The sequence below is a fragment of the Frieseomelitta varia genome, unplaced genomic scaffold, assembly GCF_011392965.1.
Source record: "Frieseomelitta varia isolate USP_RPSP 00005682 unplaced genomic scaffold, Fvar_1.2 scaffold_161, whole genome shotgun sequence".
In the NCBI taxonomy this organism is placed as follows: Eukaryota; Metazoa; Arthropoda; class Insecta; order Hymenoptera; family Apidae; genus Frieseomelitta; species Frieseomelitta varia.
The window spans coordinates 191,863-207,164 of record NW_025109317.1 but is presented as its reverse complement, the minus strand read 5'-3'; the positions used below and the strand labels follow the sequence as shown (position 1 = coordinate 207,164).

Sequence of the window (15,302 nt, the reverse complement as noted above, 5' to 3'; positions counted from 1 at the left end):
TTTAGATCATGGGACAGTTCCCATAAGATGCAAGGCCTATTCATATACCTCGTCTGCGTTCTATCTCTATCCTATCTTTGACCAACGAAAAAATATGTTTCTATCTAAAAAAAATTAATTCAATCTTAAAATTTCCCCTCACCGCTGCAAAAAGATAATTTGCGCGACATAAGACACCCCTTTGTACCAAACAATATCTGTTGTAACCAAAAACTTTTTGATTAGTCGACATGGCGAAATAATGATAAAACACTCTGTTTTGTATGCTCGTATTTTTCATTTATTGTACTAATAACAAAGCGATCATTTAAATACAAAAGAATTTCTTGCAAAATTGGCAACGCTTAGAGAGGAATGCGACGATCGTTGCGTGTTAATACTGCAGAGTCATGAATTTTCGCCGTTGTTTCCCGCAGTGTAGCGACACAACTCGAATTAGGACCAACCACCTACTAGCTAGAGTCGAACGTCGTACGGTGCAAGGCGCAGGTACATGTACGTATGGCGACGAAATTCACGAACGGTGAATTCGCACAGCCGCTAATCAATGATGTATCTTCGGCCGGGCATATGCGTGTTTCCAGCGAGTAACTTTGTCCCAGATATTCAAAGCCCTACGGCGTACGGAGTCCAGGTTTCCGCGTATTATTCAACTGCGGGGCACGCGCAAAGTTCCAGAGAATAATAATTACAAGTTCACCGTTGAATCTGGAACGCGCTAAACAACGCGGCAACACAGCCGCATTGCGATTCGATGATTAATTCAATTTGGTAGCTAATGCATACTGATCTGGTCCAAGCTGTGTGTTTGAATTGTTTTAAACGGCCCCTCCTGATGATAAACGCGCCTCTCGTTGCGCATCAATTCGAGAAGATTTTGCAAATTTACGAAATGGATCCCCGGCGAGCTAGCAAAATGGTCGTTGCCTGAACTACTACAGCGAAATAGATTGAAATTTCACTTCTAACATTAAGATTGGACGATTCAATAACTCTTTTTAGACTCGGTCTTCAATGTTTGTCCCCCGGCTCGTTGTCCGCGCAAAAGTGTAGCGGAATCAGTGATTCACACATACACGCGAATTAATCCAATTACTGTCCGTTAAATATAATTATTAACTCGCTCGTAAACATTCATCGTATATATTGTAGCGTTAAATCACGTCTCGCTTACGATCTTACGTATGTACATAGCGTTTCGTTTAATAAAAGAAAAAAAAAGAAAAAAAATGAAGCAAACGATTCGGGCAAACTTTGGTTGATTAACGCGACGTACTTGGTGAAATATGACTTCCAACGATTTCTTCTATCTTCGACTTGTAAAACATAGTTCAAGTTGAAACAACTCATTCACCGATGGTATTCCGAATATGACGGACCAGATTCGTGTTCCTTCCGGACGGTCAGTCACGATATACATTGTCGTGTGTTATCTCATGTGGGTATCGCGAGTTTCAGGAGTGAAAAACATCACGCATGGGGTAGCAAGGCACCTTAGATCTATTGGATTTCCCGAAGGCAGCGGCACAGGGGTGAAGTAGAGAATAAATCATTAATTTTTCGTAGATAGAAAATTTTTTTCATTCGTTAAATTGATATTTGATATCCGAACTCTCACCCCAGTAATTTTTAAATGCGTGTCGTATAAGGATCGTTTCAATGCAGTTCTATATTGATATCAATAGTTATCATGGAAAAAATGTCTTACGTATGCAGATATTCTTCGCTCTCGGAGTACCCCTTGATATTCCCGGCAAAGCTGTGTCATTCTCTTTGACCTTCGAAGCGAATTACGCTCTCCCAGGAGAATGGAATTCTACTTATTACTTAGACGATCCGCATCTCAAGAAACGAAGTCTGAATCGACGATTGGCGTACGATATCCTCATGAACAAATTAGAAAGGTGAAGAAATTGATCAGAAATGAAACGTGAAACAATAAATTCTGATTAAATTACGCAAAAAAAAAAAGAAATTACAATATTCTTTTTTATAGTTTTGGCTATTCTGGGAAATATTGTTTACTAAAAATGATCTGTGAAGTTGCCAACTACCCTTTAACTAGTAACGGGGTGCTTGGCGATGTGTTGCAAATTTTATTTACGTAAGTGCTGAACAGACTTTACTGTATGTGCAGTTTTAATAAAAAAATTTCGATAAATTGAGCAAATTAGAAATTAGAAACATTTTCGAAGCATGTTCTTCAGACACATTACTCTATTTTATGTTCAAAAGCTATTTTTGTATTTAAGTGTTGTATAATTTTCATCATAGGCCATCTTCTTCGCAAAATGAAAATCTTCCGAGCGAGGTCACCGAGGCTGAGTATACGAAAGATTGCAATTACCGCTATAAAAAATGCCCTGAAAGTCCATTAGCCTTGATAAGGCGCCATGATCTTAACGATAATAGTTGAAGTAGCCACAATATTAAACGCAATCTTCATAATACTGTCGTCCAATAATGAGGTTGTTAAAGAATGCATAAAGAATGTTATACCACACCGTCCTGACAAATAATATTTTTCGTCGTCGAGTGATAAACATTTTTTTTTTTTGTTATAATATCGTAATATGTTCGGTCTTGCCGAACACAAAGGAGGCGGGGTTCGCACCGCGAAGGACAAACTCATCGAGCCACGGAAAGCAATTTTACAATTTCTAATTTCTCGACGGCAGGGATCTCCCGTGATCATATTTTTACCCTTCGTTACCTTGTATCTTCTATTGTAGTCACACCGGACTACCAATTCCAAGATTCGTCATGCTTGACATTCAATTTTAAGGCTCGATGAAGGACTTTATCGCAACTTTTTTACGACATCCATAAATCCATATTGCGAGGGACACATTCTGGGACCGTTAGGAAGTGCAGTTACTACGTTCTGGGACTAACCTCACTCACATCTGGAAGCAACTAACATACCTCCTTAAACCATAGAATCCAGCTATATAAGACTAACGTACAAGAAAAAGTCAAGTTTTGACAATCGCGCAACACACACAGGTTTTGGAGCAACCCATCGACGTACGACAGGTCAAAGTTCGACTATCAAACTCACTCAAATTTTATCAATGTTCCTCTTACAACTTACATTTCTCAATCCTACCAATCTAACTGTGAAACAACTCTATCTTGTGAATCAGCTGACTTTCATTAACGTTGAAAGACAGCAAGCCACCGATCTGCACGCTACTTATAGGTCGAAGTCAGATCGGCACGCTACATAATATTTATTGAATCGAAAATATATGTGTACCTTCTTCTACTCTGTATTCGTTTCGAGGAACATTTTCAAATTAGTTAACAAATTCAAAACTTTAATAAAATATCCACATAATTTATTACTAAGAAATAAATATATATACAATTTTTCGATATTTTTTTACTTATATAAAGAGATTTATCTAAATTAATGCAGAGAATAATGAGCATTTTCGACCCATGAGCGAACATTAACGAAACTGAAATCCTAAGTTTGAAATCATAGTTAAACACTATTTAATCAGTTGTATATTCAAATCATGAGAACCTGCAGAAAAAAATAATTTTTGTATTTTTAATAATAAATATCAAACAGCTTTTATTGAATTTTTCAAATTCTTTTACGTAATTTTCTCACCTAACACTTCCACGTCATGCATGTGTATCTTGTTGCTTGTGAAGTACACTTCTTCATCGCGTGATAAACATGATTTATACGAAACATGATATCCTTTTGTATGATATGAGTAAGATTATCTTGTAATTGTTCTTTGTAAAAAAAATATATATCTTTAAATAAATTCTCTATAAATACAAATAATCTGGTTCTTGTCTTAGCAAGCAATTTATTTTTGCAATTCATTATAATGACTAAAGACATTAATAACGAACTTCTCCACATTTTATAACTTTATACGGTTCTATATTGTTTTATTGTACATTGGAAATCACTAACAATAATAGAGTACCACACATTTTTGTCTATACGGAGCTGAAATCGTATTTACGTAAAAATGCCCATTGTTCTTCCAACAATGAAACAGTAAAATAAGAATACTTAAGATTACTTAATAATTAACAATAGGAAAAAACTATCATGGAAGCTAATTCATTCCGAATTATCGGAATATGTTTTAAATAAAAGTTTCGTGAATGAAAAGATATGTGCGTATGCAATTTGTAATAATAATAGTAATCTCATTATAACGACGTTCAGAGTTTCATAAGACGAGTAAAAGTACTTGATTAGCATTAAGAAATCTTGTCACTATATTCACAATTAGTATTCGCAATAACAGTGGACAGTGATACTCAACATCACAAATTCATGAACATGCATGTATAGAATGATGCGCTGAAAAACCAAAATTTAGCCAAAATTTCATAGATATCAAAATGAATTCCCTAAAAAAATACATTTTTGCTTACAAATTGATTAAATGCATTCCATTCTGCATTATTATAATTTGAATAAAAATTTTCACACGTCATAATCGCATCCATATCGACTATTTTAGCAAATAAATTTTTTTTTTCACGATTTCTCTCGCAGTACAATTTCTAAATTTTAGTATTCTCTTCTATATTCTTGATCAAAATTGGCAAAGCTCGTTCTTGATCCATCCTTTCACGCAGATAGTGAGACACGTTTTCGTACACCACGAACGTGATCACAGTGGCTGGAGTCACCCTGGTCAGGTTCGCACTTAGACCCTTGTAAAATCCTCGCCACCCTTCATACCTGCAATTAACCACCAGCAATACTCTTTTGTTAATTGTTTCCTCTTTCTCCATCGTTAATTACGTAGAGCTTTTTCAATGTACTACAATGCACGTTTTCATTTGCACTAAACTTGAACCGGCGTACGATTCTTGTCGTGATTCCTAATCAAAGCATGTCCATTTCTCTTTCTCTACTTTTATCTGAAAGAAAGTAATCGTACGTCATGAGAATTCTAAACGTTGAACAATAATACTTTTATTGTTCAACGTTTCAAAGTTAATCACATGATATAACTTCGTTATGTATTTCAATTAATGTTCTTAGTTGTTAGTAGTCGATGTTAAAAGATTTTTTTATAAATTTCATTTAGTTTGTTGAAATCATTTTTACGTGTAAAACTAAAGCGGATGAAAGGAGTTTCTCAAAATCTAGACAATTCCAATTCTACATAGTTTATTTCTCAGATGGTTTCAATTTTTTGATATGTTGTAGATACACATACAACTTCATAAATCATACGTCCAAAAATCGTACCGCTGGTGGTCTAACAAATGATCCGTCTAATCATAGTTACATTCCATGTCTCACATACACACGCACTCATCAAAACATACACAAACACATTGCTCTTTTAAATATTGTTTATTCGTGCGTTTAATAACTGTGGTCCCGCCACAGCAATTGATTTCATTCGTAGTAATCAAGGGAGGAGATAGAACAGGCGATCGCCACGATGTTACATTTGGCAAAGAAAAATATGTAAACCGATACAAAGTCAACATCCTTCAGATTCCTGATCGTTCGACAAATATTTTTCTATTTGTTCTATTCAGTTCAAGAGATATTAATATTAAAAGCATTGCGCTTGTTATTGTAAAAAGAAAGGGTATCTAAATGATCCAGCAGCTAACTTATCATTAGAAACAATTAAGTGCTGCTGCCAATCTTTATTAAGTAATTTATAAGTCATGAGTCCCAGTCTAACTAGAAATTCATATAAATAAATTAAACCTACTGTTTGAAAATTGTAAGAATATCGAATGTTATTGCTACATCGTCAATCGACCCGAGTACCAGACTCTACGACAAACTTTGCAATATTTATCTGATTTCTCAAAACGAGGTACTTATTCATTGCATACAGAACTATAACAGGTAATAATTAAATTGCAGATAATTATTACATTCCTACGCACACTTCCATTTCATTTACTTTTACAAGAGTCGACTCGTCTGTATCTCCAGAACAAAAGAAAAATGTATACTTCTGCGTGAGCACTCACTTTATAGCCCTCTCTTTTATAAACATGCCAAATATCGATAAGTTTACTTGAAGAACAGTGTCATTCAGAGCGAGGTTCAATATAGTTACGATGCAACCGAAATTCAAGCAACGTTTCTAAAATTGAAAAGAGCAAGGATACTCATTTTAAGTCGGACAATGAAATCAAGGCAGCAATGACTTCTTTTATTAAAAGTAGACAGCCAAAATTCTTCGCTGATGCATTGACAAAAATATATTTAGATTAACGGTAATTATGTAGAAAAACAAATATTTTGTAGCTAATAAAGTGTACTTTTATTTCCTTTTTATTTCATTTCGATAATTGCTTTCGTTCTCGAGATATAGACAAAAGTTCATTATGCACTTCTCAGCCGACCTTCTTAATTGAAACTTGCGATTAACATTTGCAAATGACATGAAAACTTGTAATTTATCTATTAATTTTTGTAACATATTCGCACTAAAAAATGATTTGCCATTGTTTCAGGTATACACATGATTTGTTATTCATAGATTTATATAATCATGCGATTTTTTCATATTCTATTCTTTGTTACATTTTGTACCTTTCGCGAGTTACATTCTTATAATATAATGAAAGAGTATAAATATTTTCTTTTGAAACCATTTTTAATGAAGCTACAAACAATATTAGTTTACGGTAAAGCTATCAAAATGTAATTTTATTTTAAAAAGAAAATATTTAATACATGATAGACATTATCGATTTGAATGTTAGTTCAAAAAAAAAAAAATTGCTAATAAGAAAGATTTCTATAAAATTTATATAAAACTCGTTTTCTTTTTCGCGCTTCATAAAAATAAATAAAATTATTCTATATGCGCAAAATATTGAATAAATGAAATATATGATTGATCTATATAAAGTATTGCATATTTCAAAAATAAAATTAAGAACTGTTTTTAGTCATCGCTATGTTTTTAAAATGTTCCATTATTACACAAAACAGTCATCTAAGTACATATCATGAAATACTAAATGTTAGAGACTGTTTCTAATTATTCTAATATCAAAAAATCTAATGGATTGTTTGTGTTCTCAAAAGTAAATTTAAGTAAATTTAAGTAAATTTAAATAAATATCTATCCTTAGAATATCAAGGCATTTATCGTTCAAAGACTGCGATAAAGTACTATTATCAAAAACAACAAAATTATCCCCAATATTATTTGTTATTATAGTATAAGTTACTTTTCAAAAAAGAATTCTCAAGAATATTATTTGAATGAATTAAATGATTGAAGTCATTACAACTATTATAAATCTCTTTTTTTTTTTTTTTTTTTTTTGTTATGCTGCTGGAATATATTTGTTTTGTTAAACAAAATATTCTTCAAGAATATTTAATCAATATTATTTTATCAATTAACTGATTCTAATTAAGAATAAAAAGCAGCCGATAGAAATTTACACTTTGAAAATAAAAACAAATATATATATATATATTATTTTGCCATTTCTATAAAATATATATGCTTAGAAATAATCTTTTTTTTTTAATAATACTGTTCCAAATTGACGAATGAGATAAAACGATAAAATGAAATAAAAAGTTTTAAAGTACAATCCACATAAAATTGTTCCAAATAATAATTATCAAATATCAGCTTAAAAATTACATTACGGGCTGGAAAACAACCAATATCAAAGTGTAATTCTATCTTGAAAAATTATAGAATATTTAAATAGGACTAATACGTTCTTGCTTTCTTCTAACATTTAAAAATTTTAGATTAATGCGTAGGCACATTAGAAAATGTTTCATAAATTACGATAATTAAACAAATATTTGGTGTAACATGTATAAGATAGGGAGTTAAGCCTTTATAAAAACCCCTTATTCCTTCTGACCTCCATATCGATTGAACGCAATGTATACTGCCATTATAGTTGTGGTGATGATCTTGAAGGCGTGCTCTAACAACTTGATAAGGATAAGTCGAGGCCGCGGCAATCAATTTTGAAATCGCCGCGAAGAAGATATATTCAAACGTATTCTGCAAATAAAGATATTTTGATTATGACCTCCTTTTAAATGTCAAATCCATTCAGCATATATTTTATAATTGTATGCTTTCTTACCAGCCTAGTATCAATTGGTGCATTCAAATAATTGTTGTACCAATTTTTCAGCTCTTCGTACACCATAAATTGAATAGCACCATGCGATACACCAAACATTCCAGGTACAAAACCCTATAAGCATTTAAAAATACATTTAGAAGATATAATTAAAGATATTCTTTTTTCATTAAGAAAAAATTCACTTACTCGATACAAGCCTCTAAATCCTTCAGTTCTATAAATCTTTCTAATTGCATCTACCGTGCCTTTATATTTAAGCGTTTCTGGAAGATGTTTATCGTCCATATACTGCAAACATAAACGTGTCTTCACCACCCAAAGTGGATTTGTCACAATTAAAGTAAGAATTCCAGCATCTGCAGCAGCAAACATGTGCAGTGAGGGCCCCAATGGCTTCTTGCTATTTCCTCCTTGGATCCATGCTTTAATGCTATTGTAGCTAAATAAAAACAATTCCCATGTATTATTAACAATAGTTATATCAAAATCTTTCGGTTATAAAATTATTTAGATCATTTAAAGTCCTTACAAAAAGAAGTATAAACCCCATGCACCACCAGATCCTAGAACGTTTGGTGTTACCCCTCTATAGAGTCCTTTGACTCCTTCACTCCTAACAATTTGTACCACTGCGCTTTTAAGGCTACTATATTGTGGACCCACGCGTGAATGGCCATCGCTAACTGTAAAAAAAAAATAATAATGAATACATCTTGTTTAAAAAATCAAAGAGAAAACTAGACAAAGTACGATAAACTGCTAACATATAAAATTCGTTTAAATGATGTTATTGTTCACAACCTTCTTTATTTCTTTTCATTTGACTCGCCACGATAATATAGACAGAGACTAAGCGATAAACAAAATCTAATTACTTTTTCTTTCATCACATGTCACGGTTTATCTAACGAGCTTATTGTAACTTCAACCTCGTGACATTTGGAAATCATATTTTATTCTTATATAGCATTATTTCGTCGAATTTGTTTCAGAGAATGTTTCAATGAAGAATTTGTTTCAATGGTGTACATCGTGTTTAGTTTAATTCATTCACTATAAGTGTAATTCTTCGTTATTTTTGGTGTGAACGAAGATGTTTGTTGTAATAAGTTATCGACGACTTACACACTTGTAAACGCGTTCCACGACCAATATTGGAATATTGCAAAACAACTTTAAGTTGATAATAAGAAATTATCATTGTGTTTTTGTGAAACTGAAATTGTGTCGACAATTTTTTATATTTTAGATATATGGAAAGATGAGTCAATCGTTTAACACGCAAATTAACAGCTTAAAAGATATTTTCCATTAACACGAATTTACATTATAACAATAGATTAATCTGATAAAATTAATAATTAATTTTAATTCGATTATTGATATTTATAATTACAAAACTGCGGATTTTTACATATTTACGTATTTAAGAAATTTTAAAATGGAAAATTGCATAGAATAAATTTTGCATGGAATATATATAAAATATATATAAAAAATATACATATATATAAAATATCCAGGATATATGTACATGCTTTTGGAACGCAAAACATTTTTGGCACGTAAAAATTTTCTACCGAGCATCTATTTTGTAAATATACGTATTCCGAAGAATATGAATTTGTATAAAAATCCGCAGTCCAATAATTATATCGACAACTAGATAATAATAATACCATCGTGAGACTATCTTGTGAACTTAACTTTTTCTATTCTCGTTTCCTTTCCAAGTTTACAAAATTTTTATCTTGTTTCATGTACAAATAATAATTAAATACTGAAGTTATCTTACGTGTTATCATACGTGATGAAGAAAGACACAGAGATGATTTATCCCTTTATAAATGTAAAGAACGTAAATTATAAACGAGACTATTTAGCCTCAATTACTTTAAAAAAGTAATTTCAAATCTTTAGAGCATAAAAATTGTGATTCAGTCTTCAAACGATTAAACTGTTTCGAATTAATTTCACATGAGATAGGAATTTAATCATGCGAGAAAAGCATTAAAATGTTAATCGTTCGGGCTCACGTGCTTCTGATGCAATCCGCGGAATTTCTTGCGATTTGGTATGTAGCCAACGAATTTTACGACGAAAATAAGGCGGAAAACGAGTCTCCGTCATCTTTCAATAATAGTGAAAGAAGTAAAAGGAACTTTCTTTTTTAAACTGTTATCGTCTCGATGTCTCCTTGTTACATAAAAGTTTCAATAGTAATTAAACGAATTACTACTTTTGAGCTTCAACATCTCTTCAACTTCAAAATTGGCCAATTAATAGAAATTACATAGCTACTTTGAAAGATTTTTTCTTAGTAATCTCAAATTCATTAAGCAATAGTTATACAAATTTATAATTTATGTCGCTTGATCCTCGATGAATTAAGATTATGTAAGCTAACATTTTGTAATGAAAGTTGTAAGTACTTGAAGTTTCTTGAAATTTTATAAAATTGTGTAATTTAGGTGCAAGACGTGACAAAAAGATAATTTCTCATGCAAAAAGATTAAGCAAATCCATTTTATTAAAAAGAAATTTGATAAAAGTCTCTCATATTATTAAAAAGAATTTAATAATGTGAATAGTAATTGGAATTATAATACAAATTATAATACAAAGTCTCTCATATTATTAAAAAGAATTTAATAATGTGAATAGTAATTGAAATTATAATACAAATTAATAACATATATATAATAATACAATCAGTAATACAATAATATAAATATATCTTTCGCATTATTAAATAAAATTTATAATGAAATTAAAATCAATAGTTGAATTAAATATAAATTAATAATAATAACAATAATACAAATTGCAAATGAACGTGCATGGAAGTTTTGACCATGCCCAAATAAATCTTTGTTCAAACGTGCTTCAATATAAACGGAACAAAATTGGTCAATAGAAGTTACATCAATAAAAATATACATCGAAATATATTTCTTAACAGAGATCGTGCAATAAATATTTCAGTCACATCGAATCCATAAGAGTTAGATATGCACACACATTGAAGAGGAACAATAAGAAACCATTGGTCATTGCTCATTATACTATATTGAATAACATTAGCGATAACCTGGTCATTTCTGAGTAATCTCCAAGTAATTTGAATATAACGTACGTGTCAAGTATAACGTGAAACGATAAATGTCAATGCAAGATAGAATTTCTGAAATTCTTGCGTTTGTAAAGTATTGTATTTAATAGTAACGACTAAATAAATACAGTTTTAAAGATAAAACAAGAGATGTTCTTTAATCCGAGAACATAACTATAGGAACGTTTCTATTCCTAAACGTGACTAAAAGTTGATTTAAACTTTCCATTTCATTTCAAGGCACTTTGTTCGTATATTTCAAGGCCAAATATTGTATTATTTGAATTGTACGTGCTGTTCTTGCAAATTTTCACAATATTCGGCAATATGAATTATTGTTTAGTAGAGCCTAATGGACTTTAGAACACTAAATTTTATGGCAGACCATAGTCAGATTATCCGAGCAATATCCGAAAAGCAATTTTATCTACACGTGTTTTCTGCGTGATGGAGGAAAACTCCAAATGATTTGGAACGCTGTGCTCAAAGACTTTTTGTTCCGCACGTTTCGGAATGCAACGTATCTAAATACATTTCTATTTGTATTTACATTGTGTATCTAAATATATTGTTATCTTGCGAGTCTAAATATACTGCTACTATTTATTTGCTAAAATGACTAATCATTTTTCTCATCTGCATTTTACAAATTATTAAATTATTAATTTTCAATCATTGGCAAGTCATGAATATTAATACCAATTCTCGGAACTTTATTACTCGAAACGAGACTGCTGCTACAGATAAGATAGCCACATTTTTTTCGTTTTTTTTTTTTTTTTTTTTTTTTTAATAAAACCACGTGCCAATGATAGGAGATACTTTAAACTTTGCCGAATGAGATAAATGACTAATGACCAAGAAGACAAACACTGACAATGAATGGTACAAGTATGTTCGATTATCAATTGTCAATATAGAACTATAGCAAAATACTTTTTATTATACTTAGGAACAGGCGAGTAACGAAAATCAATACTGATAAGCGTCACTTCCTGCCGCGTGAAGTGCACAGTTTTTGTATTTACAATAGACAATGAACGAGCAAAGTTGAATACCGCGTGGAGTCTAAAGTAAAATACTTTTCGACTCTTCTCGATAACAGCCACGTGGTGTACTCGACCGAGTCGTACGAAATGATAGGGAGCATCGACCGCCACACGTCATATCGCTTTTTATATTCTTTTCTATCGAATTATCATTACTAGACGTGTTAACGAACCTTCGATTGTTTCCAACTACTTGTCTGCAATACATGTTCGAGATCAGACTGATTATTTACCACCAAGCGGTAGCAATGACTAACGTTTGATTTAATAATTAGCTTTCCCGACTGGTTTTCCCCAACTGTTCGGCCTTACCGAACACCAAGGAGGCGGGGTTCGCACCGCGAAGGACAAACTCTTCGAGCCAGGGAAAGCAATTTTACAATTTCTAATTTCTCGACGGCAAGGATCTCCCGTGATCATATTTTATGTCCTTCGTTACTTTGCATCTTCTATTGTAGTCACACCGGACTACCAATTCCAAAGTTCGTCATGCTTGACACTCAATTTTAAGGCTCGATGAAGGACTTTATCGCAACTTTTTTACATCCATAAATCCATGTTGCGACTGGATTCACATTCTGGAAGTGCAGATACTACGTTCTGGGACTGACCTCACTCACATCTGAAAGCAACTAACATACCTCCCTAAACCATAGAATCCAGCTATATATAAGACCAACGTACAAGAAAAAACGACAGAACTTTTCCTGCCTAACCTCACCTCATCATGCAAACAAACCACATAAATATCCACAAACGAATAATATCAATCTTTATGCAGGTTAAAGGGCACTGCAGGCCCAGGGTACTGCAGAGGAGACATTCGGAATAATTAAATAAAAAAAAAACGACAGTCAATGTTTTGACAATCGCGCAGTGCACACACAAGTTTCGGAGCAACCCATCGACGTATGACAGGACAAGTTTCATCAATCTTCCTCTTACGACAATTTACATTTCTCAATCTAGCTATGAAACAACTCTATCTTGAATCAGCTGACTTTCATTAACATTGAAAGACAGCAAGCCACCGATCTGCTCAACGATACTTATACGTCGAAGTGAGATCGGCACGCTACACCAACAAAGTGAACATTGAACACTGGGCATCAGCTTCTCAGAAATTAATTAATAAGACTATTTACAATTTCTGTGTAAATTATGTAACGTTATGTAAAATATTAATTATATAGTATTAGTGACAATATCTTTCGCGTGTGACTTGAGACAGATCAGTTAAAGGTTCAGCTGTTTTTTTAGCTTATTTGGAAGGGCTCTAATTGAAAACATAATGCGATTCGCGCTAGGGACGTGTAATAGGGACATCCGAATTAATTAAATTAACGATAAATCAGGAGTAACATATATGTAATGCATAATACATATATGACTCTTAACAGTAGAGCATACAAAACACTGAGGTGCATGCTAGATAATATTTCACAAGATATAAATATATATAAATAAGATTATTATCGAATATTTCGAAGCAAGAATGTCGGAAAATGCTACTTCAAAAGTTCAAAGCTTAAAAAAACGAAAAAAATCATGACAAAATGAAGATTGAAAATTGTTACGGCAATCGACATGAATCATTTGTTTCGAAGATAAACGCCACTTACAAATATACTATTATTACGATTCCCTTCCATTGTCTTTTAATTGTGTTAAACAATTAAGATCGAGAAGTTACAAAGCAAACAGAAACTAAATCCACGGATTAAAGGGACAAAGACACAAGGAGAAAACTTCTTTCTGCACCTAACGCGCGTATAAATATAGAATGTAGCGCGTGCACCACGTGTATCGTATATATCGAACAGATCGAATCCGTGCCCGCCATTTGCAACTACGACCGTTATGTCGTCAGCAATGACACGTTTGATTCCGCCTTACCTGCGAACCTGGTCTTGATTAGGTCCAGAGGATGCAACATCAGCGTGGAAACCACACCGCCTGATATACCAGCGACGAAGTGCTCATATTTGCAATGGCGTAGCACAGGCAGAAGCGGAGTGATGCCCGGCGTGCCGCTGGATTTGATCGCCGACGACATTTTAACCGAGTCAAATTTCTCGTCGTTCGTTATCGATCCGTTGGCGGAAAATCCAGTCGTGTCATTCACAATGTTAGCAATGTTTGCCTCCACTCTGCGACATATCTCTTGATCTGCGGCAGGCAGTGTCGTTACGTTTACGGTAGCGAGAGGCACGGTCGAATTCGCCTCTACGACTTCGATATGCGTTCCCCTGCGTTCCGCTTCCTCCTCTTTCAACCGATTACGCAACGCGACGAAACGAACACGAACAGACCGAACATTACCGCACCAAATGCCTAGCTCGACTGTCCGGCTGTTCGACTAAGTGCCCTGCGCATCACTTCCTTCCCCTACGCTGCTGCTCCCTATAGTTCGAGAGGGGAGGGGACTGAGAGGAAACAGCGCCCTCACTAGGAGCGGGAAATTTGATTCAAATTATAAACGAGCATCGTATTCTGTCAGCACTTTGCATCAGAAATTTAAACTAAAAATACATGGATACAAAGAGAGGTACAGATGTCAGGTTTCTCGTCGATATATTTCGCAGAAGAACATTTAAATCCCCAAAATGCGTTGTTGTACGTGCATATATGAAAAATTGCGAACTGGCTGCTTTGTTCACATGATAATTCTGAATGTTTTTAATGTAACTGTAGAATGATAAATATAACGAGGCTGAAACGCTTGGAAAATGTTTGAAAATATTCGTCATTAGCTGTGGAGAGCTTTTTAAGTATAAAAGGAAGTATTTCAACGAAACGAGTTGACGCGTTTATTAATCGTAACAATTTTCTAATTACCTGTCATCAATTAGACTTCTCGTTGAATTATGTTCTAAATGAAATTACAGATATTGATTAACGAAACTAGCAAGAAAGGTAAGCAAGATAGCTGCGAAACTTGTTCGACAACGCTAAAAATTTCTTATCTTTTGAATGTCTGATAGTACGGATATGTATTGGTGATTGTCGATGAACGGATAACGAGCTTTTTTATCCGTTGT

At 33.1% G+C, this 15,302-nt stretch overlaps 2 protein-coding genes across 2 annotated transcripts; one reads left to right on the top strand and one right to left on the bottom strand.

The window, feature by feature from the left end:
- Nucleotides 1–1,195: 1,195 nt before the first annotated feature.
- Nucleotides 1,196–2,533, top strand: LOC122537420. The gene is made up of 4 exons (XM_043670560.1): nucleotides 1,196–1,532; nucleotides 1,717–1,904; nucleotides 1,997–2,104; nucleotides 2,275–2,533. Exons 1-4 carry the CDS (start codon nucleotides 1,371–1,373, stop codon nucleotides 2,414–2,416), a joined length of 600 nt encoding a protein of 199 aa, XP_043526495.1. The 5' UTR covers nucleotides 1,196–1,370; the 3' UTR covers nucleotides 2,417–2,533.
- Nucleotides 2,534–3,885: 1,352 nt separating this feature from the next.
- Nucleotides 3,886–14,625, bottom strand: LOC122537362 (mitochondrial folate transporter/carrier). Its single transcript, XM_043670467.1, has 6 exons — nucleotides 14,158–14,625; nucleotides 8,630–8,783; nucleotides 8,287–8,539; nucleotides 8,098–8,211; nucleotides 7,867–8,012; nucleotides 3,886–4,726 (listed from the first exon to the last, which is right to left on the bottom strand). Exons 1-6 carry the CDS (start codon nucleotides 14,315–14,317, stop codon nucleotides 4,546–4,548), a joined length of 1,008 nt encoding a protein of 335 aa, XP_043526402.1. The 5' UTR covers nucleotides 14,318–14,625; the 3' UTR covers nucleotides 3,886–4,545.
- Between the last annotated feature and the right edge of the window lie 677 nt (nucleotides 14,626–15,302).

Coding starts and splice junctions, on each gene's coding strand:
- LOC122537420 (XM_043670560.1), top strand. CDS start 1,371: ATGACGGACCAGATTCGTGTTCCTTCCGGACGGTCAGTCACGATATAC. Junction 1,905..1,996: donor CTCATGAACAAATTAGAAAG/GTGAAGAAATTG, acceptor TCTTTTTTATAG/TTTTGGCTATTCTGGGAAAT. Junction 2,105..2,274: donor GTGTTGCAAATTTTATTTAC/GTAAGTGCTGAA, acceptor TTTTCATCATAG/GCCATCTTCTTCGCAAAATG.
- LOC122537362 (XM_043670467.1), bottom strand. CDS start 14,317: ATGTCGTCGGCGATCAAATCCAGCGGCACGCCGGGCATCACTCCGCTT. Junction 8,784..14,157: donor AATCAAGACCAGGTTCGCAG/GTAAGGCGGAAT, acceptor TTTTTTTTACAG/TTAGCGATGGCCATTCACGC. Junction 4,727..7,866: donor TGCGTTCAATCGATATGGAG/GTCAGAAGGAAT, acceptor GGTTAATTGCAG/GTATGAAGGGTGGCGAGGAT.